Source organism: Dendrobates tinctorius, unplaced genomic scaffold (assembly GCF_039654945.1).
Source record: "Dendrobates tinctorius isolate UK_male_01 unplaced genomic scaffold, ASM3965494v1 ptg000362l, whole genome shotgun sequence".
In the NCBI taxonomy this organism is placed as follows: Eukaryota; Metazoa; Chordata; class Amphibia; order Anura; family Dendrobatidae; genus Dendrobates; species Dendrobates tinctorius.
Window position 1 is genome coordinate 2,060,452 of NW_027362028.1, and position 27,767 is coordinate 2,088,218.

Sequence of the window (27,767 nt, forward strand, 5' to 3'; positions counted from 1 at the left end):
TTTTTAACATGGAGGCATATGCCATAGGCACACTTGTGTTGTGTATTGCACCTATGTGATGGCATAATACTGTGGGTATATATTACCTTTTGCCCCTGACCCAGATAATGCTTTATACTATTACTGACGACATATTTCATAGATATGTAGTGTTTTGGCCATATTACAGGTCACGCCTTTTGACTATATGTGTCTGTTCAGTGTCATTAGCAGGATATTAGGTCCAAACACACATCTCCTTTAGGTTTTTTGTTTAAACTATTATAGGATTGTTATGCATTGAATCTGACCACTATCCGCTGTGAACCCTTTCATGCCGGGCATATATTTTTGCAATGTCTATCACAATGTTATGTAATATCAGATGCCTCCAGTACTTTAATTGAGTCGGCATTATCTTTGCAGGCAACTATAGTCTTTTGCCCATGAATGTATATGTTTTGCATATCCCCAATTTTTCATATTGGTGCACTTTGCCATGACTTTAGTTTTGCTGTATCATTTTTTGTGTACATTTGTACACGACTAGCACACTAGTACCTGTGATATTCACTGATATATCTATCTCCTTTTATCATGTTCATGTCTATTGTATGTGTTTCAATAAAGCAATTTGTATTTTATGGCATTATGCTTCCTTGATCTGTTTGGTGTATGCATTGGTTGGGAAGTGCCATGTTTTTTCAGGCCCCATTTGTGAAAATTTGTATATTTAGAGACAGCAATGTGCTGTGCCTGTGGAACTGTAACATGATAACTAAGTGAGAAAGCTGCAAGTGTGAGAACTGCAAGACAAGCAACTGCAGGGGACAGAGAGGTGAGACAGGGTGTGAGCAGCAGGCTGGACCTGTGCTATAAAGGGATGTGCAAGTGGCAGCTTCAGAGAGGAAGAGGACAAGAACTCTCTTGCCACCTACGGGAAGGAGCAGTCCTAAAAGTCCCAAATGACCTTTTAAAGGGTCTGGCTGCATGACTTAGAATAAGAAGTCCAACAGGAGAGCATTGCGTGGCCTATAAGTCTCTTTACAGCTCACGTTGCGTTCTCCATAAGGAGAAACGTTACAAATTAGATCCCGTGTGTAAAGGAAGTGCTGCTGAAGCTTTTGCCAGCAGTCTATGCCAAGTACAAGTCAAGTGTTAGATTGTTGCTGTATATACCGGCCATCTATGGCCAGGTTCACACCTAGAAGTGCTTTGTGCCGTGCATGGTGACTGGGTTTACACTGGAATTCCCCCCAAACATATATGTCTCAATGGGAGCCATTGACTTCAACGAAGCCGACAGTCACTGTCTGACCGCCGTCCTGGCAGTATTAGTATTTTACAGGCATGGAGTCTGTAAACTTGCAGTTTTGCATTTTTTTTATGGAGGATTGGGCAAGTTTCTGCTCTGATTACTCAGTGTGAACACGGTCTTAGTGAATGTGCATATGATGTCTCTAAGATGCTGGTGGAACTGCTGAGTTTTCCTAAAAACACTTCAGGCAAATGGACAATGTTTGTTTTTCTGAAGTGTCTTTTGGATTCATCCAAACTTTTAAGCCAGAAATCTAGTGTAAGAAGCTTTGGAAAGTTGCAAAATGTTTGCGAAACGTGAGGTCGCACATTTTTTTCTTCTACTTATGCCATTTTCACCCAGCAAAATGTCCACAGCAAGAGCCAGGACTGTGGGGCGTGCGATCTCCGCTCATGAAGTTCACGACCAGGGGTCAGACTTGTGGGACGCGCGACCTTGCTCGTGATGTTCACGACCTGGGGTTAGGCTTATGGTGGGGCACGTGACTCGTTCATGATGTTCACGATCTGGGGTCAGACGTGTGGTGGGGCACGTGACTCGTTCACGATCTGGGGTCAGACTTGTGGGACGCGCGACCTTGCTCGTGATGTTCACGACCTGGGGTCAGACTTGTGGTGGGACATGCGACCTTGCTTGTGATGTTCACGACCTGGGGTCAGACTTGTGGTGGGTCGCGTGGCCTTTGTTCACGACCTGGGGTCAGACTTGTGGTGGGACGCGCGACCTTGCTCATGATGTTCACAAGCTGGGGTCAGACTTGTGGAGCACGTGACTTCGCTCATGAAGGTCACGACCTGGGGTCAGACTTGTGGTGGGGCACATGACTTCGCTCATGAAGGTCACGACCTGGGGTCAGACTTGTGGTGGGGCACATGACTTCGCTCATGAAGGTCACGACCTGGGGTCAGACTTGTGGTAGGGCACATGACTTCGCTCATGAAGGTCACGACCTGGGGTCAGACTTGTGGTGGGGCACGTGACTTCGCTCATGAAGGTCACGACCTGGGGTCAGACTTGTGGTGGGGCACATGACTTCGCTCATGAAGGTCACGACCTGGGGTCAGACTTGTGGTAGGGCACATGACTTCGCTCATGAAGGTCACGACCTGGGGTCAGACTTGCGGTGGGGCACGTGACTTCACTCATAAAGTTCACAACCTGGGGTCAGACTTGTGGTGGGGCACGTGACTCGTTCACGACCTGGGGTCAGACTTGTGGTGGGGCACATGACTTCGCTCATGATGGTCACGACCTGGGGTCAGACTTGCAGTGGGGTACGTGACTTCACTCATGAAGTTCACAACCTGGGGTCAGACTTGTGGTGGGGCACGTGACTCGTTCACGACCTGGGGTCAGACTTGTGGTGGGGCACGTGACTCGTTCACGACCTGGGGTCAGACTTGTGGTGGGGCACATGACTTCGCTCGTGAAGGTCACAACCTGGGGTCAGACTTGTGGTGGGAATCGCGACCTTGCTCATGATGTTCAAAACCTGGGGTCAGACTTGTGGTGGGGCACGTGACTTCGCTCATGAAGTTCAAAACCTGGGGTCAGACTTGTGGTGGAGCACATGACTTCGCTCATGAAGGTCACTACCTGGGGTCAGACTTGTGGTGGGGCACGTGACTTCGCTCATGAAGGTCACGACCAGGGGTCAGACGTGTGGTGGGGCACATGACTTAGCTCATGAAGGTCACGACCTGGGGTCAGACTTGTGGTGGGGCACGTGACTTCGCTCATGAAGGTCACGACCTGGGGTCAGACTTGTGGTGGGGCACGTGACTTTGCTCATGAAGGTCACGACCTGGGGTCAGACTTGTGGTGAGGCACTTGACTTCACTCATGAAGGTCACGACCTGGGGTCAGACTTGTGGTGGGGCACATGACTTCGCTCATGAAGGTCACGACCTGGGGTCAGACTTGTGGTGGGACGCGCGACCTTGCTCATGATGTTCACGACCTGGGGTCAGACTTGTGGTGGGGCACATGACTTCGCTCATGAAGGTCACGACCTGGGGTCAGACTTGTGGTGGAGCACATGACTTCGCTCATGAAGGTCACGACCTGGGGTCAGACTTGTGGTGGAGCACATGACTTCACTCATGAAGGTCACGACCTGGGGTCAGACTTGTGGTAGGGCACATGACTTCGCTCATGAAGGTCACGACCTGGGGTCAGACTTGTGGTGGGGCACGTGACTTCGCTCATGATGTTCACGACCTGGGGTCAGACTTGTGGTGGGGCACGTGACTCGTTCATGACCTGGGGTCAGACTTGTGGTGGAGCACGTGACTTCGCTCATGAAGGTCACGACCTGGGGTCAGACTTGTGGTGGGGCACGTGACTTCGCTCATGATGTTCACGACCTGGGGTCAGACTTGTGGTGGGGCACGTGACTCGTTCACGACCTGGGGTCAGACTTGTGGTGGAGCACGTGACTTCGCTCATAAAGGTCACGACCTGGGGTCAGACTTGTGGTGGGGCACGTGACTTCGCTCATGATGTTCACGACCTGGGGTCAGACTTGTGGTGGGGCACGTGACTCGTTCACGACCTGGGGTCAGACTTGTGGTGGAGCACGTGACTTCGCTCATGAAGGTCACGACCTGGGGTCAGACTTGTGGTGGGGCACGTGACTCGTTCACGACCTGGGGTCAGACTTGTGGTGGAGCATGTGACTTCGCTCATGAAGGTCACGACCTGGGGTCAGACTTGTGGTGGGGCACGTGACTTCGCTCATGAAGGTCACGACCTGGGGTCAGACTTGTGGTGGGACGCGCAACCTTGCTCATGATGCTCACGACCTGGGGTCAGACTTGTGGTGGAGCACGTGACTCGTTCACGACCTGGGGTCAGACTTGTGGTGGGGCACATGGCTTCGCTCATGAAGGTCACGACCTGGGGTCAGACTTGTGGTGGAGCACGTGACTTCGCTCATGAAGGTCACGACCTGGGGTCAGACTTGTGGTGGGACGCGCAACATTGCTCATGATGTTCACGACCTGGGGTCAGACTTGTGGTGGGGCACGTGACTCGTTCACGACCTGGGGTCAGACTTGTGGTGGGGCACGTGACTCGTTCACGACCTGGGGTCAGACTTGTGGTGGGGCACGTGACTCGTTCACGACCTGGGGTCAGACTTGTGGTGGGGCGCGCTGCTTTGCACCTCGCCATCAAAGCCGCCGCCGCCGCGGACATCCCAAGTCTTCAAGATTCGGAGCCCAAGTGTTGGAGGAGTTTTGTGGAGGATTTTCTACTTCGTTTTTGCTCCACAAAAAAACGTCAACACGGGAATAAAACTGCGTGTGAACCTCGCCCTACGGCAAAGACGGACAGGGGGGCACTTGGATGATAGTGGGGGCTGTCCCTGCAAAGGAAGGACACTAGGAAAAGTAGGAGGAAAATCGGTTGTTTTATGTGACTTTCATCACGATATCGCAGCTGCACATCTGCCACGTCGCGACCAGGCTGAGCCCTGAGGTGGTCTGTCTGCTGCTGCGGGTCGCAGCACTGGGTCCTAAAGGCGGCCTCCTCTCCACAGTGCAGGCCTCTCCTCCTCCTCCGCCCTGTAGCAGCCTCCTCCGCCCTGTAGCAGCCTCCTCTCCGGCCTCCTCTCCTCGGGGCACTGCTCGGGTGCTTTGCTGGATAACGATGGCCGCCTGCAGATTCCTCCCGACTGTCAGGAGAGGCCTGAGCCTGCAGAGGAGCGCACACAGCAAGGTACGGTGCCCGCCGCCATGGCAGCTGCCTGCTGCTGATAACGCTGCTGTGTGCACAGAGCCTTGTGACGTGGATTTTGTACAGTGTGTCCGGCGGTGTGCATGCTGCCCTGGCCGTGACCTTGTGCCCACTCCTGTGTCTCCAGCTCCCCTGCGGGCCTGGCCTCTGCTGACTTTGCTCCAATAGGAGTGTATTGACTCGTGCAGCTTGTGGGGGCATCCTTGGGGTGCAGGGTTGGGCACAGGTCATCCCCCCACTTGCTGCTGAAAGCCCCTCGGTCTGCCTGGGCCTGTGGGGCAGGGGTGGTCTTCAGGTACAGGGGGTGCAGAGCTCCAGTTCTGTGACAGCGACCTTGACAAGTCCGTGTGCATCGGAATATCCGCAGCGCGTTACTATCCCGGGACGGTGAAATCTGCGTAAAAAAATCTGCAGAAATTCTGCGATCAGATCCTCAGGATTTTTATTTTTTTTTTGCTGTTCCTGAAATTTTGCAGCAGCTATCAGCTGACAATGTGATGCTTTATTTTATGCGCGGATTTCACTCTGCCCCTTCGCACAGAGAAGCGTCATCGCTGCGGACCGAGGGTCAGTTTACCCACGGAAAATCTCTATGTGCTCAATCTCATCCTCTTAGCTGGGACTGCTTTGTGCTTTTGGATTTTGCGCACGTTGGTAAAATCCGCGCCGCGCGCACCTCCCGTTACGGCCCTGACGTTTCCTATTACCGCACGGAAGTGCTGGGTCTGGGGTCATCAATATTTTGAGCCAAGGCAAAAACTTATGCAAGTTTTATGTTTGTGGCAAATTCATGAAATGTCAGAAAACTTTTGTTGCTGGTGTTGGGGGAATGGCTCCTCACAAACTTCCACCTCCAACGTGAAGGCAGCAAACGTCGCTACGCCCCCTGCAGGCGCTACACATGCTGCTGCCAGTCTGTCACTTCCAGGGTCACATGATTGTCTGCGTAGAGTGCACATTGTTTTCACTTGAGGGCGTTTTATACAAGGTCACTGATGTGACGACAATGCAACCTGTGAGACAAGTAGCCTGGCCCAGGCCATATTTATAGACCACTGACATAGGACACGCAACATTTCCAGCCGTCCCGGCACCCACATGCCACAGCCGCCCCCGGGGGTTTGCACCCATGCATGCAATTTTTGGACTACGGTAAATCTTTCCACTTGCGGTCTGACCTCCCCAAAAAGTCTCCGTACATGTAGGGGCTACAGAGGCAGCTAGCTAAGGATTCTTGCATAAGCCAATTATAACAAAGCGGTGGGGTCTCCGTTGGTGCTGCACCCGCAGAGCCCTGGACATATGTCACGCCTGTAACTCCTGCATGTGTTCATGATCAAAATAAACCCCCCCTACAATCCATGTTGTGTCCTGGCGTCGGCTGTGCAGGGTATGTAATGTTCTCTGGGTTTCGTCTGTCCGCTCATTGACCTCTGTGATTCCAGATCTGTGCCTGTTACTTCTCTACGTCCGGGTCACACAGCGCCAGGTTCTACAATGATCCAGTGGAAGCGGTGAAGGACATACCGGACGGCTCCACGCTGCTTGTTGGCGGTAAATTTAATTCTGGAATCAATTTTGTGATGTCTCTCATGAAATCTCTTAAAGTGACTGTCAGATCTCATATATGAGAGCAGCACGGGGTAGAAAAGGAGGCTCTGAGGCTGGGGATATGTAGTGTTATAATTATAAGAATTAGGATTTTCATGTGAAAAGGCTTTAACTGCTGCCAGGACTCTGAGAAAGAGAGCCTGTGAGTCCTTTTCTCCTCCGTCGACTTATATAGAGAGCCTGTGAGTCCTGCTCCCCCCTCGCTTATAGGCAGAGCCTGTGAGTCCTGCTCCCCCCTCGCTTATAGGCAGAGCCTGTGAGTCCTGCTCCCCCCTCGCTTATAGGCAGAGCCTGTGAGTCCTGCTCCCCCCTCGCTTATAGGCAGAGCCTGTGAGTCCTGCTCCCCCCTCGCTTATAGGCAGAGCCTGTGAGTTAACTTGAATAAGGGGGCCCCGAACATCCAGTGTTTGCCATGCTGTCATGGGGCACCCTTCTATTCTTGATAACCAGCCTTGCTGAAGCTGACAGCTGACGGTTGCATCCCCCAGCTGTGAGTTTTGCCTGGCTGGTTATCAAAAATACAGGGGAACCCACGTCAATTTTCTTATGTTAATTAATTATTTACAGCGCAGGAGCGGCTGATGACTACTCCCATCAGCCGCTCCTGCTCTCACTGTTATTAGCGGAAGCAGGTGTAGGATGATGGGAGCAGTAGTCCCATCAGCTGACACCAATGACCGGAGGTAAACTTTATACCTGCTATCACAGCTGCGGGCTCACGCTGTCATTTGATATTGTGGGAACCGTGGCTCTGTGACCGGCGGTGATGATTTTACCGCCGATCAGAAGCGGTATTTGCTGCGCTGTCATGCACATGACAGCACGACAAACACCCGGTGTTCGGTGTCCGTGCCTGAACAGTAGGTGTACTGTTTGCGTTCGCCCATCTCTACCTGTGAGTCCCGCTCCCTCCTCACTTCTAGGCAGAGTCTGTGCTTTATGCTTCAGAAAATTGTCAATCCTATCAAAACCCTGACTATGATCTGCACATCATGGGTGGTAGTAACTCGAATCTCTGCTGGGATGAGGTCCCATCTGGCTCAGGAATAGTAACCTTGGACCTAGGATGGACCTTGGATTATGGGATGAACTGGGGATGTGCCATTCACAAGGAGAAGTCATATTTGCAGTATTTTTGTGTCGCCGTGGTAACAGACTCCAAAATTCCTGTTTAGTCGGATCCCGCAGTTCTACTCCATTCTGCCCTCTTACCATTACCTTATTTTCATTGAGTAGGTTAGCAAGAAGTAGAGTCACATAGAAGGGAGTCTAACTGCATGACCTGACTACACAGCGGTGGTTTGTAGTCTGTTACCATGGAGATACAATGCATCTACATCAGGGGTCTCAAACGCGGCCCCTGAGGCAGGCATCAGCGGCCCGCAGTGCACCACATGTCTCACTCCCTGAGGCAGGGGGAAGGCACGCAGCCAGGAGCGGAGATGGCATTGGCTGTTCTGTGTGCACACACTGCACAGGACCTGTGATGAGGTCACGGGAGGGGGATGAGTCAGGGGCCTGAGTGTGTGTCGGACGCTGCTGTCTGTGTGCTGGTTGTCATGGTACTGGATGAAGGTAAAGGCCCCGTCACACTAGGCGATCTCGCTGTGTGTGACGGGGATCAGCGACCGGCTCCCCTGCCGGTTATCGCTGATCGTGCTCGAGCGGCCTGGGCCGTTTTCCGCTCGGTGGTCTCCCGCTGCCCAGTGCGCATCACTGTGTGTGGCAGCGAGAGACCAGCGATCAGCGACGTACACGCTGGTTTCCAAGGTAAACGTCGGGTATCCAGGATTCGCGCGGCTCCTGGATACCCGACGTTTACATTAGCGTCCAGCGTTGCTGGTCCTGATCGCTGGGGCTGTCTAACGATGTCTCAGCGATCCCATCATGTCGGATCATTGGTGGGATCGCTGGGACATCGTTTAGTGTAACGGGGGCTTAAGTTTCTGCGTGGGGTCAGGAAGGGTTTACAGGGTGGATGGAGCAGAGCCGTGTGTGTGCGAGGTGTGCGGAGCCCTGCGTGTACGGAGCGGAGCCCTGCGTGTGCGGAGCCCTGCGTGTGCGGAGCCCTGCGTGTACGGAGCGGAGCCCTGCGTGTACGGAGCGGAGCCCTGCGTGTACGAGGTGTACGGAGCCCTGCGTGTACGAGGTGTACGGAGCCCTGCGTGTATGGAGCGGAGCCCTGCGTGTACGAGGTGTACGGAGCGGAGTCCTGTGTGTATGGAGCGGAGCCCTGTGTGTACGAGGTGTTCGGAGCGGAGCCACGTGTGTACGAGGTGTACGGAGCGGAGCCGTGTGTGTACGAGGTGTACGGAGCGGAGCCACGTGTGTACGAGGTGTACGGAGCGGAGTCCTGTGTGTACGGAGCGGAGCCCTGTGTGTACGAGGTGTTCGGAGCGGAGCCGCGTGTGTACGAGGTGTACGGAGCGGAGCTGTGTGTGTACGAGGTGTACGGAGCGGAGCCGCGTGTGTACGAGGTGTATTAAGTTTGAATGGAATGCGGGCCCCCCCAGCTCATTTTTTCTTATGTGCGGCCCGTTTACTCTGCCGAGTTTGAGATCCCGTGAGTTACATGGAGGCTGATATAGGAAACTGCCTAAAAGAAAAAGAAATGTCTTGCACATAGCATCCAAAGTGCAGCTTTTATTTTTCGTAAGCAGGATATAAATTGAAAGCTGCGCTGTGATTGGTTGCCATGGGCACCAGAGAAAATTTGTGCTCCCTCTGCCCCTTTAAGTGACCGTATATTGACGACTTCTAGTTGATTGTTTTTGTCCTCCCCAGGTTTTGGCTTGTGTGGAATCCCGGAGAAACTTATTGACGGCCTCCTTAAAACAGGCGTGAAGCAAATAACGGCCGTGAGCAACAATGCGGGGTAAGCACCCATCCTCCATCATCCGTCCCCCACCGTGTGTTTATAGCAAGTCTGGGGGGCCGGGTCTCTGGTGTTAATCGAAGCCCGCCCTACAATGCAACACAAAAATGTTCTCGGGATATTCGCACAAAAAAATAAGCACCAAATCAAATATTGATTTGTGGCCAAATTGGGCTCTTCAGAAGGTTTTACAACAGGTTTCTGCTCTTTAGGACCTCGACATATTAGCAAAAAAAAATATTACAAAAGAAAAGATTAATTTATTCAGTGGTTTGTCCATAGATCCTTTTTTTTTATATACGTGTATATTCCATTTTTTTTTTTGCAAATATACTGAATTGCCTACGTGCCAAATTTGGTGCTGATTGGTCCAGTCATTTGGCCGTCAATTAATATTTGCTTTTGTATTCTGTTTTTTTTTTTTTTTTGTAAATATGTAGAGATCGGTAGATACAGAATTCACTTCGGAAAGTTTAAAGGTATGTGCACACACTAAGAATTTGCATGAGAATTTTCTGCGTCTCTTAGCAGGAAAAATGCTGCTTAAAATACTGTATATACTCGATTATAAGCCTAGAGTGGAAAATGCAGCAGCTACTAGTAAATTTCAAAAATCAAAATAGATGCCAATAAAAGTAAAAATAATTGAGACATCAGTAGGTTAAATATTTTTGAATATCCATATTGAATCTGGAGTATACAGTTCCATACAGTTCATGATGGCCCCATAAGATGCTCCATACAAAATACACCCCATATAATGCTGCACAAAGGTTAATAATGGCCCCATAAGATGCTCCATACAAAATACACCCCATATAATGCTGCACAAAGGTTAATAATTGCCCCATAAGATGCTCCCTAGAATAATATGCCCCATATGCTGCTCCATAAAGGTTATGGCCCCATAGAATGCTCCATAGATTATGCCTCCATATGCTGCTGCTGCGAATAAAAAAAAAAAAGACATACTTACCTCTCGTCGCTGTGGGCCAGGTGGCGGTGTCCTGAGCAGGCGGGGACACCGGCGCACTATGGGGGCCAGGTGCTGGTGTCGCCGCTTTCTCAGGGCCCCGGCAGCGGCGATATTCACCTGTCCCCGTTCCACCGCCGTCTTCCGGCTCTCAGCAATGACTGTTCAGCCAGAGGGCGCGCACTAACTACGTCATTGCGTCATTGTCTCTGACCTGAACAGAGGATGCAGAGGACAGAGCGGCGGTGGAACGGGGAGAGGTGAATATTGCATATACTTACCCCCTCCTGGTGAGGTCTCTGCAGCCCCTGCTTCTCCCACGGTCTCTGGCAGCTCTTCCTTCCTGCAGCTGTCACGTGATACCGCTCCCAAGGACGGAATATTACGTCACACGCGATTAGCGGCGCTCACGGGGGGAGCGCCACTGATCGCGGCCGGGTGTCAGCTGATTTTCACAGCTGACACCCGGCACTATGTGTCAGGGGCGGTCACGGACCGCCCCCGGCACATTAACCTCTGGCACACTATGGTCAAACATGATCGCAGTGTACCGGGGCATAGGAGAGAAGCGCACAGGGAGGGGTTTCCCTCCGTGCTTCCCTGCGACCCCCGAAGCGACGCGATGTGCTGCGTCGCTCCTAGAGTCCCCCTCCCTGCAGGCCCCCAGATCCAATATGGCCAGGGAGGCGCCTTCGTCATTTCTTGCTAAAAGCAGGCATGAGGAAGCCTGCAGCAGCGCCTGTCAGATCGCTGATCTGATACAGCGCTGTTCTAAGTGTCAGATCAGCGATCTGACACATGACAGTGATGTCACCCCCCCGGGACAATATAATAAAGTAAAAAAAAACAAAAAAAAAAAACACTTGTAAAATTAATTTTAAAAAAATTCCAAAATAAATAATAAAAAAAAATTCCCTAATAAATTATTTTTTTTCTAAATAAAAAACACAAGCAACGCGCGATCAAAAAGACGCATATAAATAAACATGGTACTGCTGAAAACGTCATCTTGTCCCGCAAAAAACGAGCCACCACACAGCATCATCAGTGAAAAAATAAAAACGTTATAGCTCGCAGAATAAAGCGATGCAAAAATAATTATTTTTTTATATAAAAGCACCAAAACAAAAAGACATAAATGAGGTATCGCTGTAATCGTACTGACCCGAAGAATAGAACCCCTTTATCAATTTTACCGCACGCGGAACGGTGTAAACGCACCCCCCAAAAGAAATTAATGAAATGCTGGTTTTTGTTCATTCTGCGTCCCAAAAAATCGGAATAAAAAGCGATCAAAAAATGTCACGTGCCCGAAAATGGCACCAATAAAAACGTCAACTCGTCCCGCAAAAAATAAGACCTCACATAACTCAGTGGGTCAAAATACGGAAAAATTATAGCTCTCAATATGTGGTGATTCAAAAACTATTTTTACAATAAAAAGCGTCTTTTAGCGTGTGACAGCTGCCAAACATAAAAACCCGCCATAAATAGTAAATCAAACCCCCCGTTATCACCCCCTTAGTTAGGGAAAAATAACAAAAATTAAAAAAAAGTATTTATTTCCATTTTCCCATTAGGGTTAGGGGTGTGTTGGGGTTTGGGTTGGAGTTAGAATTGGGGGGTTTCCACTGTTTAGGTACATCAGGGGCTTTCCAAACGCGACATGGTGTCTGATCTCAGCTCCAGCCAAAAAAGTCAAATGGCGCTGCTTCCCTTACGAGCTCTGCCATGCGCCCAAATAGTGGTTTACCCCCACATATGGGGGTATCAGCGTACTCTGGACAAATTGCACAATAACTTTTGGTGTCCTGTTTCCCTTGGGAAAATAAGAATTGGGGGTGAAAAGATCATTTCTGTGGAAAAAATGATGGGTACGGCTTTACGTTATAAACTTCTGTGAAGCCTTTGGGGGTTGTTCAAAGTTCTCATCACACATCTAGATAAGTTCCTTGGGGGGTCTAGTTTCCAAAATGGTGTCACTTGTGGGGGGTTTCCACTGTTTAGGCACATCAGGGGCTTTCCAAACGTGACATGGTGTCCGATCTCAATTCCAGCCAATTTTGCATTGAAAAAGTCAAACGGCGCTCCTTCACTCCTGAGCTCTGCCATGCGCCCAAACAGTGGTTTACCCCCACATGTCAGGTATCAGCGTACTCAGGACAAATTGCGCAATAACTTTTGCAGTCCAATTTCTCCTGTTACCCTTGGTAAAATAAAAAAAAAATTGGTCCTGAAGTAATTTTTTTGTGAAAAAAAAGTTAAATGTTCATTTTTTAAAACATTCAAAAAATTCCTGTGAAGCACCTGAAGGGTTAATAAACTTCTTGAATGTGGTTTTGAGCACCTTGAGGGGTGCAGTTTTTAGAATGGTGTCACTTTTGGGTATTTTCTATCATATAGACGCCTCAAAGTGGCTTCAAATGTGATGTGGTCCTAAAAATAAAATGGTGTTGTAAAAATGAGAAATCACTGGTCTACTTTTAACCCTTATAACTTCCTAACAAAAAAAAATTTTGGTTCCAAAATTGTGCTGATGTAAAGTAAACATGTGGGAAATGTTAGTTATCAAGTTTTTTGTGTGCCGTATCTCTGTGATTTAAGGGCATAAAAATTCAAAGTTGGAAAATTGCGAAATTTTCAAAATTTTCGCCAAATTTCTGTTTTTCCCACAATAAACGCAAATTATTTGAATGAAATTTTACCACTAACATGAAGTACAATATGTCACGAGAAAACAATGTCAGAATCACCGGGATCCATGGAAGCATTCCAGAGTTATGACCTCATAAAGGGACAGTGGTCAGAATTGTAAAAATTGGCCCGGTCATGAACGTGCAAACCACCCTTGGGGGTAAAGGGGTTAAAAGACGTAAAACGTGGGCGCAGAACAGTAAAGTAAACCTGCGGCAAACCGAGTAATTCTACTAACACAACCGGGCCTTTATCTACACTGTCTGAATGAGACGCCATCTTTGTTGTCCGTAGCAACCAATCAGCGCGCTGCTTTCATTTTTTAAACGGCTCTGTTAAAATGAAAGCTGCTCTGTGATTGGAGTGCAAGGAGAGGGCTCAAAAGGGAGGAATAAACGTGAAACACAGGGGAGGAATAAATGTGAAACACATGCAAAATCAGAGGCTGGAGGATTAGAAACCTTTACGGGCGAGAGAAGAAGCAGGGGCTTGTGGGAAATGTAGTCTTCAGCGGTCACATGAAGGAGCGCATATCTCATGTTGAGCAGAGAGACGCAGTTATGGAGGAAATTAGCCAATGACTACTCAAATACACTAAGAGATTTTACAAAGTAATAGATTCCGGGAGAACCTTTTTAAAATGAATAAACAGAAGTCTGGGTGATCTACAGTATCACTATGGTAACAGACTACGAGCGAGCCTAATGTGGCCGGAACCCTCGACTCTGCTCCATTTTGTCTCTTACTACATTGAATTCTCTGGCGCTTCTTACGTCATAAATAGACGTCATGGTCGAGCCTTAAACTTTCTCTTACTGGTTTCCTAAGAGTTGTCGTTGCTTACTGTCATCTGATCGGCCCAGGAATGTCGGGCAAAGAGCCCAGTACGGGCAGTAATACTGCGGCTGGATTGTGTAACCCCCTGGTAGACAGAATCGCGGGATCGTGCATGGATTATACACCCGCCGGTAACTATTGCATTGCCGTGCCGTGACAGGTCGTGCCGTAGACCCTCCTGGCTCTGCTTCATCTGCACAGATATCTGTGACACCGGCTTCTACAGTAGTGATCTAATGAAGCGCGCTACCGACACGAAGTAGCTGAACTATAACGTGTCCTCGTTAATGATCCACCACATTCTGTACATTAAGTCCTAATGAGGTGACAGGGCGGATGCTGCAAGATAAGGGACGAGACGGTGCATGGGTAACATGGAGCACGGGCCGAGGAGAAGCGACGGGCTGTAGGGACAGCACAGGTTGAGGCGGTCTCGGCACTAATGTTGCTAAATGTTTACACCCTTATATGGGGGTTTTACATTTAAGGGTCCTCTACCCCAGACCCCATAATCTAGTACAGACCCCAGATTAGACTCTGGTCCTCTACACCAGACCCCATAATCTAGTACAGACCCCAGATTAGACTCTGGTCCTCTACACCAGACCCCATAATCTAGTACAGACCCCAGATTAGACTCTGGTCCTCTATACCAGACCCCATAATCTAGTACAGACCCCAGAGTAGACTCTGGTCCTCTACACCAGACCCCATAATCTAGTACAGACCCCAGATTAGACTCTGGTCCTCTACACCAGACCCCATAATCTAGTACAGACCCCAGATGAGACTCTGGTCCTCTACACCAGACCCCATAATCTAGTACAGACCCCAGATGAGACTCTGGTCCTCTACACCAGACCCCATAATCTAGTACAGACCCCAGATGAGACTCTGATCCTCTACACCAGACCCCATAATCTAGTACAGACCCCAGATGAGACTCTGGTCCTCTACACCAGACCCCATAATCTAGTACAGACCCCAGATGAGACTCTGGTCCTCTACACCAGACCCCATAATCTAGTACAGACCCCAGATTAGACTCTGGTCCTCTACACCAGACCCCATAATCTAGTACAGACCCCAGATTAGACTCTGGTCCTCTACACCAGACCCCATAATCTAGTACAGACCCCAGATTAGACTCTGGTCCTCTACACCAGACCCCATAATCTAGTACAGACCCCAGATTAGACTCTGGTCCTCTACACCAGACCCCATAATCTAGTACAGACCCCAGATTAGACTCTGGTCCTCTACACCAGACCCCATAATCTAGTACAGACCCCAGATTAGACTCTGGTCCTCTACACCAGACCCCATAATCTAGTACAGACCCCAGATTAGACTCTGGTCCTCTACACCAGACCCCATAATCTAGTACAGACCCCAGATTAGACTCTGGTCCTCTACACCAGACCCCATAATCTAGTACAGACCCCAGATTAGACTCTGGTCCTCTACACCAGACCCCATAATCTAGTATAGACCCCAGATTAGACTCTGGTCCTCTACACCAGACCCCATAATCTAGTACAGACCCCAGATTAGACTCTGGTCCTCTACACCAGACTCCATAATCTAGTACAGACCCCAGATTAGACTCTGCAGATATTTGCCCTCTTGGGGGGGGTGCTGTAGACCATGTCCTGACCCTCGAGCCTTCTATGGGGAAGGTAATTACAGGAATATGGAAAGCATATTGGGTCGAATAGGACAGATGCATGATATCAGCAGATCGTGCTCCATCCTGGTCGCTACGTGCAGGCGCAAAGTCATTGACACTGCTCCTCTCCCAATGCTTAAATAGGACTTGTCACCAGGTCAGCAGTGCCCAGTCTTTTTCCTCTTATTTTATTCCTCCTCCCCTGAATATTTCGTTTTCTTTGTATTGTTTAAATCGTTTATACGGTTCAGAGATCCGGGTCTTTTTGTTTCGTACCAATTTTTACCAAGGGGTGTGGCTCACAAGTTAATTATACAGGGCAGCCCAAAGACACGCCCCAGAGGATCCTGTGAGCCACACCCTCTCGTAAAGGTCATAAATATTACCACTAAATTAAAAAGCCCATATTCCTGGAAACGTATGGCGGGTTTAAATATTAAACCCCAGCAATAAAAAATACCCTGAGGAGCTGCGGAAATTGTGGGCAGCCGCCTATTTCTCCTGCAGTCGCCACTATAGGACAATTGTGGAATTACATTAACATGATACATGAGTCATCCAGAGCAGGAGCCGAGTGTTTGCCGCAGGTCAGGCTAATGGAGGGGGGCGAACTGACACCAGACATCTCCTAACTTGCAACTCTTGAGCTCCTGTCTTTTCTCTCTGGCCTTGCTCTTGTGTTGTGGGATTACCACATCTTCCGCAGCTTTACATCCTACCCTAACCTTGTGGGGTTACCATTTACTTGTCACAGGAGTGGGAGGCTGGAGGGATTACATGGGCCTGTCATGAATCGTCTACTCCGTACCTTTATCCTATAGGTAACACAAAGGAGTGCGATGGATCCCGGGTGCTGTCGCTGACTAATGTTAGTCCAGGCGGTAAGTATTAAAAAAAATTCCAATTTATTGCAACGCGTTTCGGAGAGGAACCTACCAGCCGAAACGCGTTCCCCGGGATCCACCGCGCTCCTCTCTTGTTATATCCTCCCTCCATTTGGTGTGAGTGCAGTTGCCGGAGCAGCAGCCATCATTGGATTACACATCACTCTTTGCGTAGTTGTGCCGCACACAACCTGACCAGGACTAACCTCATCTATCTGACTTATTCACCGTCCCAGTAGTGGCTCTCGTTATCAGCGGCTGCCATATCTGCAGATTATATCCCCTGTCGGTGTTACCTTATCTTAATGAGTGCAGCTATCGGGAGGCGTTTTCCTAATGTGCGGTATTAGGTATCAACATGGCTTCTGTTACAGATTCCCTTTAAAAAAAAAATATTTTCTCTTAGCAGCAAAATGAATGAAATTTCTAAAATAAAATAAAATTATACATATGGTACTTCTGGCTGCAGAATGAGTTAACTGAGAGTCGCACAGTGAGCTGGCTCTGACAGTCTGTGTCGGGTATATGCACCTCTATGTTGCACGTATTGGCACATTGGCTTCAGATTTCTGTATATTCGCAGGGACATTCCTATAATCCACGCCTGTACATTGCACGGCGCTCCTATCTATGGAGGATATTTGCCATGTGTAAACCCCGCGTGTTGCTCTTGGCTGCCGTCCAGGAGTGTCAGGCTGTCCCTGATTATCTGATCACTCCCTGTCCTGTCATTCATGGCTCATTTGGATGATAGGGGTTATCTTATCTGGTGTTTTCTGTTTGCTTTGTCACCTGATCGACCTTCATGACCACTCTTGCCAGTACATGGGACACGTATTTGTGGTCACACAGAGGGAACTCTCCTTTCACGATCACCTGGTAGTGTATAATGGCTGCTGATCACCTGATGAATGAGGAAAACACTCATTCGCCACCTAAAATTATTATTGAGCAAACTTAAAAATCACCATTCTCGGCAGCACATCATACTGTGTAAGCGGGACATGTGCTGCGGGAAACAATACTCCCTCCCAAAATCCACAGTACACGTAATGGAGTGGGTGGGTATTCTGAGCAGACTCAAATGTCACGACTGTCAATCTCTGCGGGAACACGGGGGCACACATTATTCGACACATCCATCTGCCCTTGTAACGACACGATTGCTGAGGCACAATGTTGCCTCCACCATGCCTCACTGAGGGGATGGTGATCTTCTGGTGATGCACAGTGTCGGCTTTGCATCTGTTGGAATTTTGGGCAAAAAAAAAATTAGCATTGGTGTTGTCAAACATAACATATGTTCCCCATTTGATTTTAGCATACTTTAATAAATGTTTTGGCAAAACGTAGCTGGGATTTTTATTTTTTTTTTTTGTAAGAAATGTCATACGACTTGGCACCCGACCCCACAAGCCGGACATATGAAGAATATGGTAGATTTTTGTCACATGTAGGACACAACCAGGAACGGACAGAAATTCCTGCAGCTCCTTTAATGTTGCTCTAGGCCTCTTATCAGCATCCCAGACCAATTTTCTTCCTGTGTTTTCATTTAATTTTTGAGGAATATTCAGTTCTTTGTAATGTCAATGTTGTGCCAAATTTAAGCCACTTTTTGATGACATCTCCACAGCGACCATGGTATGTAATGCCTAGGAAATTTCTTGGTACCTTTCTCCTGACTGCTAACATTCCACAGTGAGATCCCTTTGCTGTGTTGTCAGCTTTTTGTGGTCCATGGTTTCTGCTGTAAAATGCAGCTAATAAAGTGTCAGGAAAACCCGCCCAGAACAGTGAAACTTTCCATGGGGTTAGACAGAATCCCTATAAATGATATTGGCCATGCACTGACTACTATGTGTCAGGGGCTCACTAGGTGAGGTGGATCCTCAAAAGCACAAGGTCCGTTTGGGCACATGGGTGTCAGTGCAGCAGGCAGTTGAAGCACATGTGAAATGCAGAGGTACTGTAATCTGCAGGCAGACAGGAGACGTCCTGGAGACCACAGACAGGTAGCAGGGGTCCTTGAAGACCGGAAACAAGTAACAGAAGTACTGAAAGCAACAAGCAGACAGAAGATGTTCTGGAGACCACAAAAAGGGAGCACAGGTCCTAGAAAATCAGAAACAAGTAGCAGAGGTATTGGAAGCCGCAGGCTGACATCAGATGTCCTGGAAACCTCAGAGAGGAAACGGAGATTTTGGGAGACTGGGAATAAGTAACACAAGTACTGGAATCAACAGGCAGACATTTTGGAGACCGAAGACAGGTAGTAGAGGTACTGAAAGCCACAGGCAGCAGGTTGCACAGGTACATTGTGCTACTTGCGCGGCCACTCGCGTCCCTGCGACACTGCAGATATTGCGAAGCATCAGCGACATTTCCTATTGCGATCACGTCACTTTCACGGTTACAGAATCTGAGCAGGTTTTTGTCCGGCATGGGTAGTGATCAGGAGGCTAGCGCGGGACCGCAGTTTTGCCAAAGTTTACAATGCCTCACAATTTGCTTTTTTCTTGTTTTCGCAGAGTGGATGACTTCGGCCTGGGCTTACTCCTGAAAACCAAGCAGATCAAGCGCATGGTGTCCTCCTACGTGGGAGAGAACGCGGAGTTTGAGAGGCAGTATCTCCAAGGAGAGCTGGAAGTGGAGCTCGTCCCGCAGGTGACCCGTCCTTAGCGTTTTGCTCTGGTTCTTATAGGTGGAGCATCAATATTTGGTGGAGAGTGAAATTGGGGCTTCGCGGTAGTGTTTGCCACGACGCTGGTTGCGCGTCCAAAAATCGTTTTCCGCCGCTGATATATTGCAGGTTAATGGGATCACATTGTGACCTGCAATGTAGCGCAACAAGCAAGTTGAATTTTTTTTTTGTGTGACTTGCTTGCCACGCTTGCAGTACCTTGCGTGTCGCCATGCATTAAGCTGGCGGCATAAAGCGATCTTTGACATGGCCCAAAGTCCGGCATAATGTCCAAGTGCATAAATCCGACCCCACAGTCACATACACACAAGACTACCATCAAAGTACTGTAATAGTGGTATTATACAGTATATGTCACACTATGGCGTAACGTGAAGCTCATGGGCTTCAATGCAAAATCTCCAGCACGGCCATTAACTATTACAGGACTTTAATGGTATTGGTCCAGGCTTTGGGACCTGGATGCGACTGCAACCCTGCACCCACTGTAGGTACGCCCCTGAGGTCAAAAGTTGTCCCACAACATAGCACCTCAGGCGGTACCTTTATTTAAAGTGGTGGGACTTTCACACCATTGTGCTGCAAAATTCTTAGCATCTTGTTCAAGGTCTGTCACTGGCCGCACACTCGGTCGTCCGTTACCTGACTGCGGTGTATATGTGTCACCTGTTATACGTTCTTTCCGCCCGCTGCGCACACTGTCTGCACGTCCCGCTGTCTAACTCCACTTAATGGAAAACGATTTTCTTGTTATAGAAAAATAAATGTTTCACAGAGAAATTGTGTTTTTTATCCCCCTCCAGGGAACGCTGGCAGAGAAGGTTCGGGCCGGCGGCGCAGGGATTCCAGCGTTTTATACCGCCACGGGTTACGGCACATTAATCCAGGAAGGAGGAGCGCCTATAAAGTATAATAAAGATGGCAGCATAGCGATCGCCAGCGAGCCCAAAGAGGTGAGGAGGATTTATGTGTCTTCTCTGCTGATACTTTATTACTGCAGCTTCCTGGGAGCCATAAAATGATTCACTTCAGAAATGTTCCTCTCTCCTGATCTCGGTGACGCTGCGGATACTTAAAGGGAATGTGTCACCAGAAAAGGACCTATTCTTTAAATCAGGTTTTTTATGTTAACCCCGTCCCGACCTTTGACGCCACGTAGGCGTCATGAAAAGTCGTGCCAAAACGACCCATGACGCCTATGTGGGGTCACTGAAAGGTCACCCAACCCGCACACAGAGGACACCTTAGAGTTAACCACAGGGGGCGTGGCTTAGCCCCCACGTACCTACGATTTCTCTGATTGGCAGTTTCACTTTTAACAGCCAATCAGAGCGATTGTAATGTTTCATCAATGAAATTTGCTGAAATATTACAAATCCAGCCATGGCCAAAGCTGAAATAGCATCGGGCATGGCTGGAGACACTGAACCGACCCCCCCCAACTGACTGACAGCGCTGATCGGCCGCCGCCACCATCTGACGGCGCCGATCGGCAGCCGCTGTCAAAATCTGCTCCCCCTGCCTTCCCTACGGTCCCCTCCACCCTCCGATCACCCCCTCTCACCCTGCACGGTGGCTCCGAAGTCTCTCTGGCAATCCCGGTTTGCCGCCGTCCCGGATGATGGGCGCCGCCATCTTGGAAAATGGCGGGCGCATCCGCAGTGCACCCGCCGGGAATCTGCGACCTGCAGATTCATTCATTTATTTTGATCACTTTCGCAGTGATCAAAATAAAAAAAAAGTAAATCACCGCCCCCCTTATCACCCCCATAGGTAGGAACATATAATAAAATAAGAAAATATTTTTATTTTTCCATTAGGGTTAGGGCTAGGGTTGGAATTAGGCTTAGGGTTGGAATTAGGCTTAGGGTTGGAATTAGGCTTATGGTTGGAATTAGGCTTATGGTTGGAATTAGGCTTAGGGTTGGAATTAGGCTTAGGGTTGGAATTAGGCTTAGGGTTGGAATTAGGCTTAGGGTTGGAATTAGGCTTAGGGTTGGAATTACGCTTAGGGTTGGAATTACGCTTAGGGTTGGAATTAGGCTTAGGGTTGGAATTAGGCTTAGGGTTGGAATTAGGCTTAGGGTTGGAATTAGGCTTAGGGTTGGAATTAGGCTTAGGGTTGGAATTAGGCTTAGGGTTGGAATTAGGCTTAGGGTTGGAATTAGGCTTAGGGTTGGAATTAGGCTTAGGGTTGGAATTAGGCTTAGGGTTGGAATTACGGTTAGGGTTGGAATTACGGTTAGGGTTGGAATTACGGTTAGGGTTGGAATTACGGTTAGGGTTGGAATTACGGTTAGGGTTGGAATTACGGTTAGGGTTGGAATTACGGTTAGGTTTGGAATTCGGGTTGGGATTAGGTTAGGGTTGTAATTAGGGTTAGGGTTGTACTTGGGGTTAAGATTAGGGTTAGGGGTGGGTTGGGGTTGGGATTACGGTTAGACTTGTGGTTAGGGTTAGAGTTGGGATTAGGGTTAAGGGTGTATTGGGGTTAGGGTTGTGGTAAGGGTTATGATTAGGGTTGGGATTAGGGTTAGGGGTGTGTTGGGGTTAGGGTTGGAGATAGAATTGAGGGGTTTCCACTGTTTAGGCACATCACGGGGTCTCCAAACACGACATGGCGCCACCATTTATTCCAGCCAATTTTGCATTCAAAAAGTTAAACAGTGCTCCCTCCAATTCAAGCCCCGACATGCGCCCAAACAGTGGTTTACCCCCACATATGGGGTATCAGCTCACTCAGGAAAAATTGCACAACAAATTTGGGGGTGTAATTTCTCCTGGTACCCTTGGGAAAATAAAAAATTGGGGGCTAAATAATTATTTTTGTGGACAAAAAATTATTTTTTATTTTCACGGCTCTGCGTTATAAACTTCTGTGAAGCACTTGGGGGTTCAAAGTGCTCACCACACATCTAGATTAGTTCCTTGGGTGGTCTAGTTTCCAAAATGGGGTCACTTGTGGGGGGGTTTCCACTGTTTAGGTACATCAGGGGCTCTGTAAACGTAACATGGCTCCTACAGACCATTCCATCAAGTCTGCATTTCAAAACGTCACTATTTCCCTTCCAAGCCCCAACGTGCGCCCAAACAGTGGTCCCCCCCCACTTATGGGGTACCAGCGTACTCAGGACAAACTGGACAACAACTTTTGGGGTCCAATTTATCTTATTACCATTGTGAAAATAAAAAATAGTGGGCTAAAAATCATTTTTGAGCAAAAAAAAATGATTTTTTATTTTCATTGCTCTGCGTTATAAACTTCTGTGAAGCACTTGGGGGTTCAGAGTGCTCACTACACATCTAGATAAGCTCTTTGGGGGGTCTGGTTTCCAAAATGGGGTCACTTGTGGGGGAGCTCCAATGTTTAGGTGCACATGGGCTCTGCAAACGCGACATGGCAACCGCTAAATATTTAGAGGTAGCAAATTGGTATATCATGATCAATAAAACATAACCTTTAATGATTCTTTAAAAACCATACATCAAATCAAAACAAACATGTGCCAAAGTGCAATTGTGCAGTGTTCTAATAAAAACAAACCGTTTTGTACTAAATAAGGTACCATATGGCCCTGGACATTAACGTATTTCTTGTCCAGGTGTTTCAAAACCTGGAATCTCCGACCATATGAGCCTTGTATATTTGTAATTGTGTGCCGACCAGGCCTTTATGTCATCAGAATTAATATTACTTAATAGACATATATCCAGCCCGTATATAAATTAGCACAGCATATGTACAGCATCGGTCAAATGCATAAGCATAAAATCACCTCATGAGCAAATTGTATCCATTTATGATACCACTATAGAAACTGAGACCGCTGTACTTATCTTTAAACGCTTCTATAAAGAACGGATGATCAGGTAAGGTCCATCTGAAACCCAAAATCGTGACCCGATCTCCAGACTTGTCACCCAACGCGTTTCGTCGATGCTTGACTCATCAGGGGTATTGTGACACCTTCTTCTGGCGCATAGCACGCCCGTTGTGAGATAGCTGCCTTTTATAAATCGCGGCATACCGCGGCTTGTTGCCGTTTCCGGTTGCCCCGTACAGTACTTCCGGTTTGCGCATGACGCCGGCATCTGCTCAGGCAACTTGCCCCACTTCCTGGGTTTTCCTAAACAGACGCTGCGCGTCATGTTGAGACAGGAACCGACCATACCCTGCCCCACTTCCTGGGCGTAACCGGGCATGTCAGTCTGCATATCAAGATATTGCGTGATTGGTCTAAGCAGTCACCTGACCATCACGTATCAATAGGAGCCGCTCACTTTATTTTATTGCATCAATCTAATAGTGCGGCTTCATTTAATCAATCATAAATGTTGAATGCGTCCCCCTATCATTATTTATACGGGACCCGAATTATTAAGTCATTTTATGATTGCATAGGCGTTATGAATCAGTACAAAACGCCAACACCCATATTATGGACATTGTCAGGGATTATCTTGTGAATGAAAACAAATTCTTTACACCCCGTCATAGGAAAAGAAGCAGAAAAAAAAAAAAAGTCAGGATACCAACTGCAAAATATGTGTGATGTGGAAATTATTCATTTAATTTAATTTTATTGCATGCATAAGAAGGGGATACCACCAACCTCCATATATCTGTAGGAATTATAGAAAGGGTGCCCGCTAAATCTGGCCCTATAGGTCCCTAACTAGCTGTTCCCTACCTCACGCGGAGGTTGGCACCCTAAATTCCTGCGCAAATGGCGCCCCCACTCCTCGTCGGCTCTCCCTGAACTAAAAAGCCCTATTAAAACTCCCTACAAGAAGGAAGAAAAGGATAGTGTCTCATTCAGTCCTTTGGGATATACAGATTGTAATGAGAAAATCCAATAGGTTTCTCTTTGGAGTATGCGTTTATCCCAATCACCTCCTCTTGGATTTTGGGGGACCTTTTCTATGCCCATGAAACTGACTGCCTTCACGTCACCCTTATGTCTTTGATTGACATGGGTGGCTACCGGTGTATCACGTTTATGAATTATATCTCTATGGTGTTCGCCTTCCCTAACCCTCAGCTCCCTCTTGGTCTTGCCGATGTATTCAAGGCCACAGCTACAGGTGATTTTATATACCACTCCTATTGATCTACAATTAATGAATTGACCAATAGGGTAGATCTTTCCTGTGACATTGCTCTGAAATTCTTTGCTCTGTTGAATAGAGGTACAATATTTACAGCTACCACATCTGTAACAGCCTTTCGGCTGTGTACCTAGCCATGTTGAGCTGTATGAGGTTTTCTGGGTATAATGGCTGCGGACCAACCTATCCCTTAAGGAGCGGCCCCTTCTAAATGTAATTTGTGGATTGTCCGAGATCAAGCCTCCAAGATCCTTGTCCATACATAGTATTGGCCAATGTCGGTTCATAATGGCTCTCAGCTCATTTGCCCCATTGGAAAAAGTGGTGATGAACCTTATGATATTGTCTTCATTGGTTTGCTGTTTGGGTATAAGTAGTTCTTTTCTTCTCTACCGTAGACAACCGCTAAATATTCCAGCATATTTTCCATTTAAAAAGTCAAATGGCGCTCCTTCCCTTCTGAGCCCTGCCGTGCGCCCAAACAGTGGTTTATGACCACATATGAGGTATCGGTGCACTCAGGAGAAATTTCCCAACAAATTTTAGGATCCATTTTACCCTGTTGCCCTTGTGAAAATGAAAAAACTGAGGCTAAATAAAATTTATGAGAACAATTTACTTTTTTTTTACGGATCAATTTGTGAAGCACCTGGGGGTTCAAAGTGCTCATTATGCATCTAGATAAGTTCCTTGGACGGTCTAGTTTCCAAAATGGGGTCACTTGTGGGGGAGCTCCAATGTTTAGGCGCACAGGGACTCTCCAAACGCGACATGGCAACCGCTAAATATTCCAGCATATTTTCCATTTAAAAAGTCAAATGGCGCTCCTTCCCTTCTGAGCCCTGCCGTGCGCCCAAACAGTGGTTTATGACCACATATGAGGTATCGGTGCACTCAGGAGAAATTTCCCAACAAATTTTAGGATCCATTTTACCCTGTTGCCCTTGTGAAAATGAAAAAACTGAGGCTAAATAAAATTTATGAGAACAATTTACTTTTTTTTTACGGATCAATTTGTGAAGCACCTGGGGGTTCAAAGTGCTCATTATGCATCTAGATAAGTTCCTTGGACGGTCTAGTTTCCAAAATGGGGTCACTTGTGGGGGAGCTCCAATGTTTAGGCGCACAGGGACTCTCCAAACGCGACATGGCACCCGCTAAATATTCCAGCATGTTTTCCATTCAAAAAGTAAAATGGCGCTCCTTCCCTTCTGAGCCCTGCCGTGCACCCAAACAGTAGTTTATGACCACATATGTGGTATCGGTGCACTCAGGAGAAATTGCCCAACAAAATTTTAGGATCCATTTTATCCTGTTGCCCATGTGAAAATGAAAAAATTGATGCTAAAAGAAAATTTATGTTGGAAAAATTAAAATGTCCATTTTTTCCCTCCACATTGCTTTAGTTCCTGTGAAGCACCTGAAGGGTTAATAATCTTCTTGAATGTGGTTTTGAGTAGCTTGAAGGGGTGCAGTTTTTAGAATGGTGTCACTTTTGGGTATTTTCTGCCATATAGACCCCTCAAAGTGACTTCAAATGTGAGGTGGTCCCTTAAAAAAAATGGTTTTGTAAATTTTGTTGTAAAAATGAGAAATCGCTGTTCAACTTTTAACCCTTATAACGTCCTAACAAAAAAAAAATGTTTCCAAAATTGTGCTGATGTAAAGTAATCATGTGGGAAATGTTACTTATTAACTATTTTTTTTGTGTCACATAACTCTCTGGTTTAACAGAATAAAAATTCAAAATTTGAAAATAGCGAAATTTTCAAAATTTTCGCCAAATTTCCGTTTTTTTCACAAATAAATGCAAAAATTATCAACCTAAATTTACCACTAACATGAAGCCCAATAAGTCACGAAAAAACAATCTCAGAATCGCTAGGATGCGTTGAAGCGTTCCAGAGTTATTACCTCATAAAGGGACACTGGTCAGAAATGCAAAAAATGGCCAAGTCAATATAGGCTTGGTCATGAAGGGGTTAAATGCATTTTTGAAAAAAAAATTTTTTGTAAATTTTAAATATCACATTCTATATTCACAATGGCCGCTAGGTCTCATACTAGAGATCTCACTGCCTCATCTTCACTGATAACACCTCTATATACACCAGATAACACAGGATCCACCATTCACAATAGGTGATGTCACAGCTCACCTCCTCCTCCTCCTGTACAATGACTGATAATGGCTCTATATACAGCAGATAACACAGGATCCACCATTCACAATAGGTGATGTCACAGCTCACCTCCTCCTCCTGTACAATGACTGATAATGGCTCTATATACAGCAGATAACACAGGATCCACCATTCACAATAGGTGATGTCACAGCTCACCTCCTCCTGTACAATGACTGATAACGGCTCTATATACAGCAGATAACACAGGATCCACCATTAACAATAGATGATGTCACAGCTCACCTCCTCCTCCTCCTCCTGTACAATGACTGATAACACCTCTATATACAGTAGATAACACAGGATCCACAATTCACAATAGGTGATGTCACAGCTCACCTCCTCCTCCTGTACAATGACTGATAACGGCTCTATATACAGCAGATAACACAGGATCCACCATTAACAATAGATGATGTCACAGCTCACCTCCTCCTCCTGTACAATGACTGATAACGCCTCTATATACAGTAGAAAACACAGGATCCACCATTCACAATAGGTGATGTCACAGCTCACCTCCTCCTCCTGTACAATGACTGATAACACCTCTATATACAGTAGATAACATAGGATCCACCATTCACAATAGGTGATGTCACAGCTCACCTCCTCCTCCCCCTGTACAATGACTGATAATACCTCTATATACAGTAGATAACACAGGATCCACCATTCACAATAGGTGATGTCACAGCTCACCTCCTCCTCCCCCTGTACAATGACTGATAACACCTATATATACAGTAGATGACACAGAATCCACCATTCACAATAGGTGATATCACAGCTCACCTCTTCCCCCTGTACAATGACTGATAACACCTCTATATACAGGGTTCACATCTTATAATATATCAGTGTGTTGAGGGTTTATATTTTGCTATTTCATTGCTATCATTTTAGCTTTTCATGAATGTGAAGTGCGCCGTTCCCCGTCATATTCTGGCAGAGGTGTGCAAGATGTTGCTCTGCTTCTCCACTAGGTGGCGTTCTTGCAGCAGATAACATTTGCTTTGTGCGTTTGATCAGATTTTTTTTTTTTTTGGGGGGGGGGGGAATTCTCTCCATTCCAGGACATGGAGACATTTAGGTGCTTGTATTTTGGGGGAAAAAAAATAATTATTGTAGTTGGGTTTTTCTAAACGTTTTGCACTGTTTGCTTTCTAAATCTTTTGTGTTGCATTGTT

The 27,767-nt window shown here is 47.4% G+C and overlaps 1 protein-coding gene across 2 annotated transcripts in view; it reads left to right on the top strand.

Annotated features, from left to right (window-relative positions):
* Positions 1-4,432: 4,432 nt before the first annotated feature.
* The window catches only part of OXCT1 (3-oxoacid CoA-transferase 1), a 101,414-nt gene continuing 78,079 nt past the window's right edge, over positions 4,433-27,767 (top strand). Inside the window, exons 1-5 of one of the 2 annotated variants that reach the window (XM_073562661.1) lie at positions 4,433-5,017; positions 6,481-6,589; positions 9,431-9,521; positions 19,110-19,245; positions 20,086-20,235. In XM_073562661.1, coding sequence (XP_073418762.1) covers positions 4,949-5,017; positions 6,481-6,589; positions 9,431-9,521; positions 19,110-19,245; positions 20,086-20,235 — 555 coding nt within the window. In that variant the 5' untranslated portion in view covers positions 4,433-4,948. Of the gene's footprint in view, positions 5,018-6,059; positions 6,188-6,480; positions 6,590-9,430; positions 9,522-19,109; positions 19,246-20,085; positions 20,236-27,767 lie in introns of those variants that run through there. The other variant, XM_073562662.1, reaches the window with a different exon arrangement.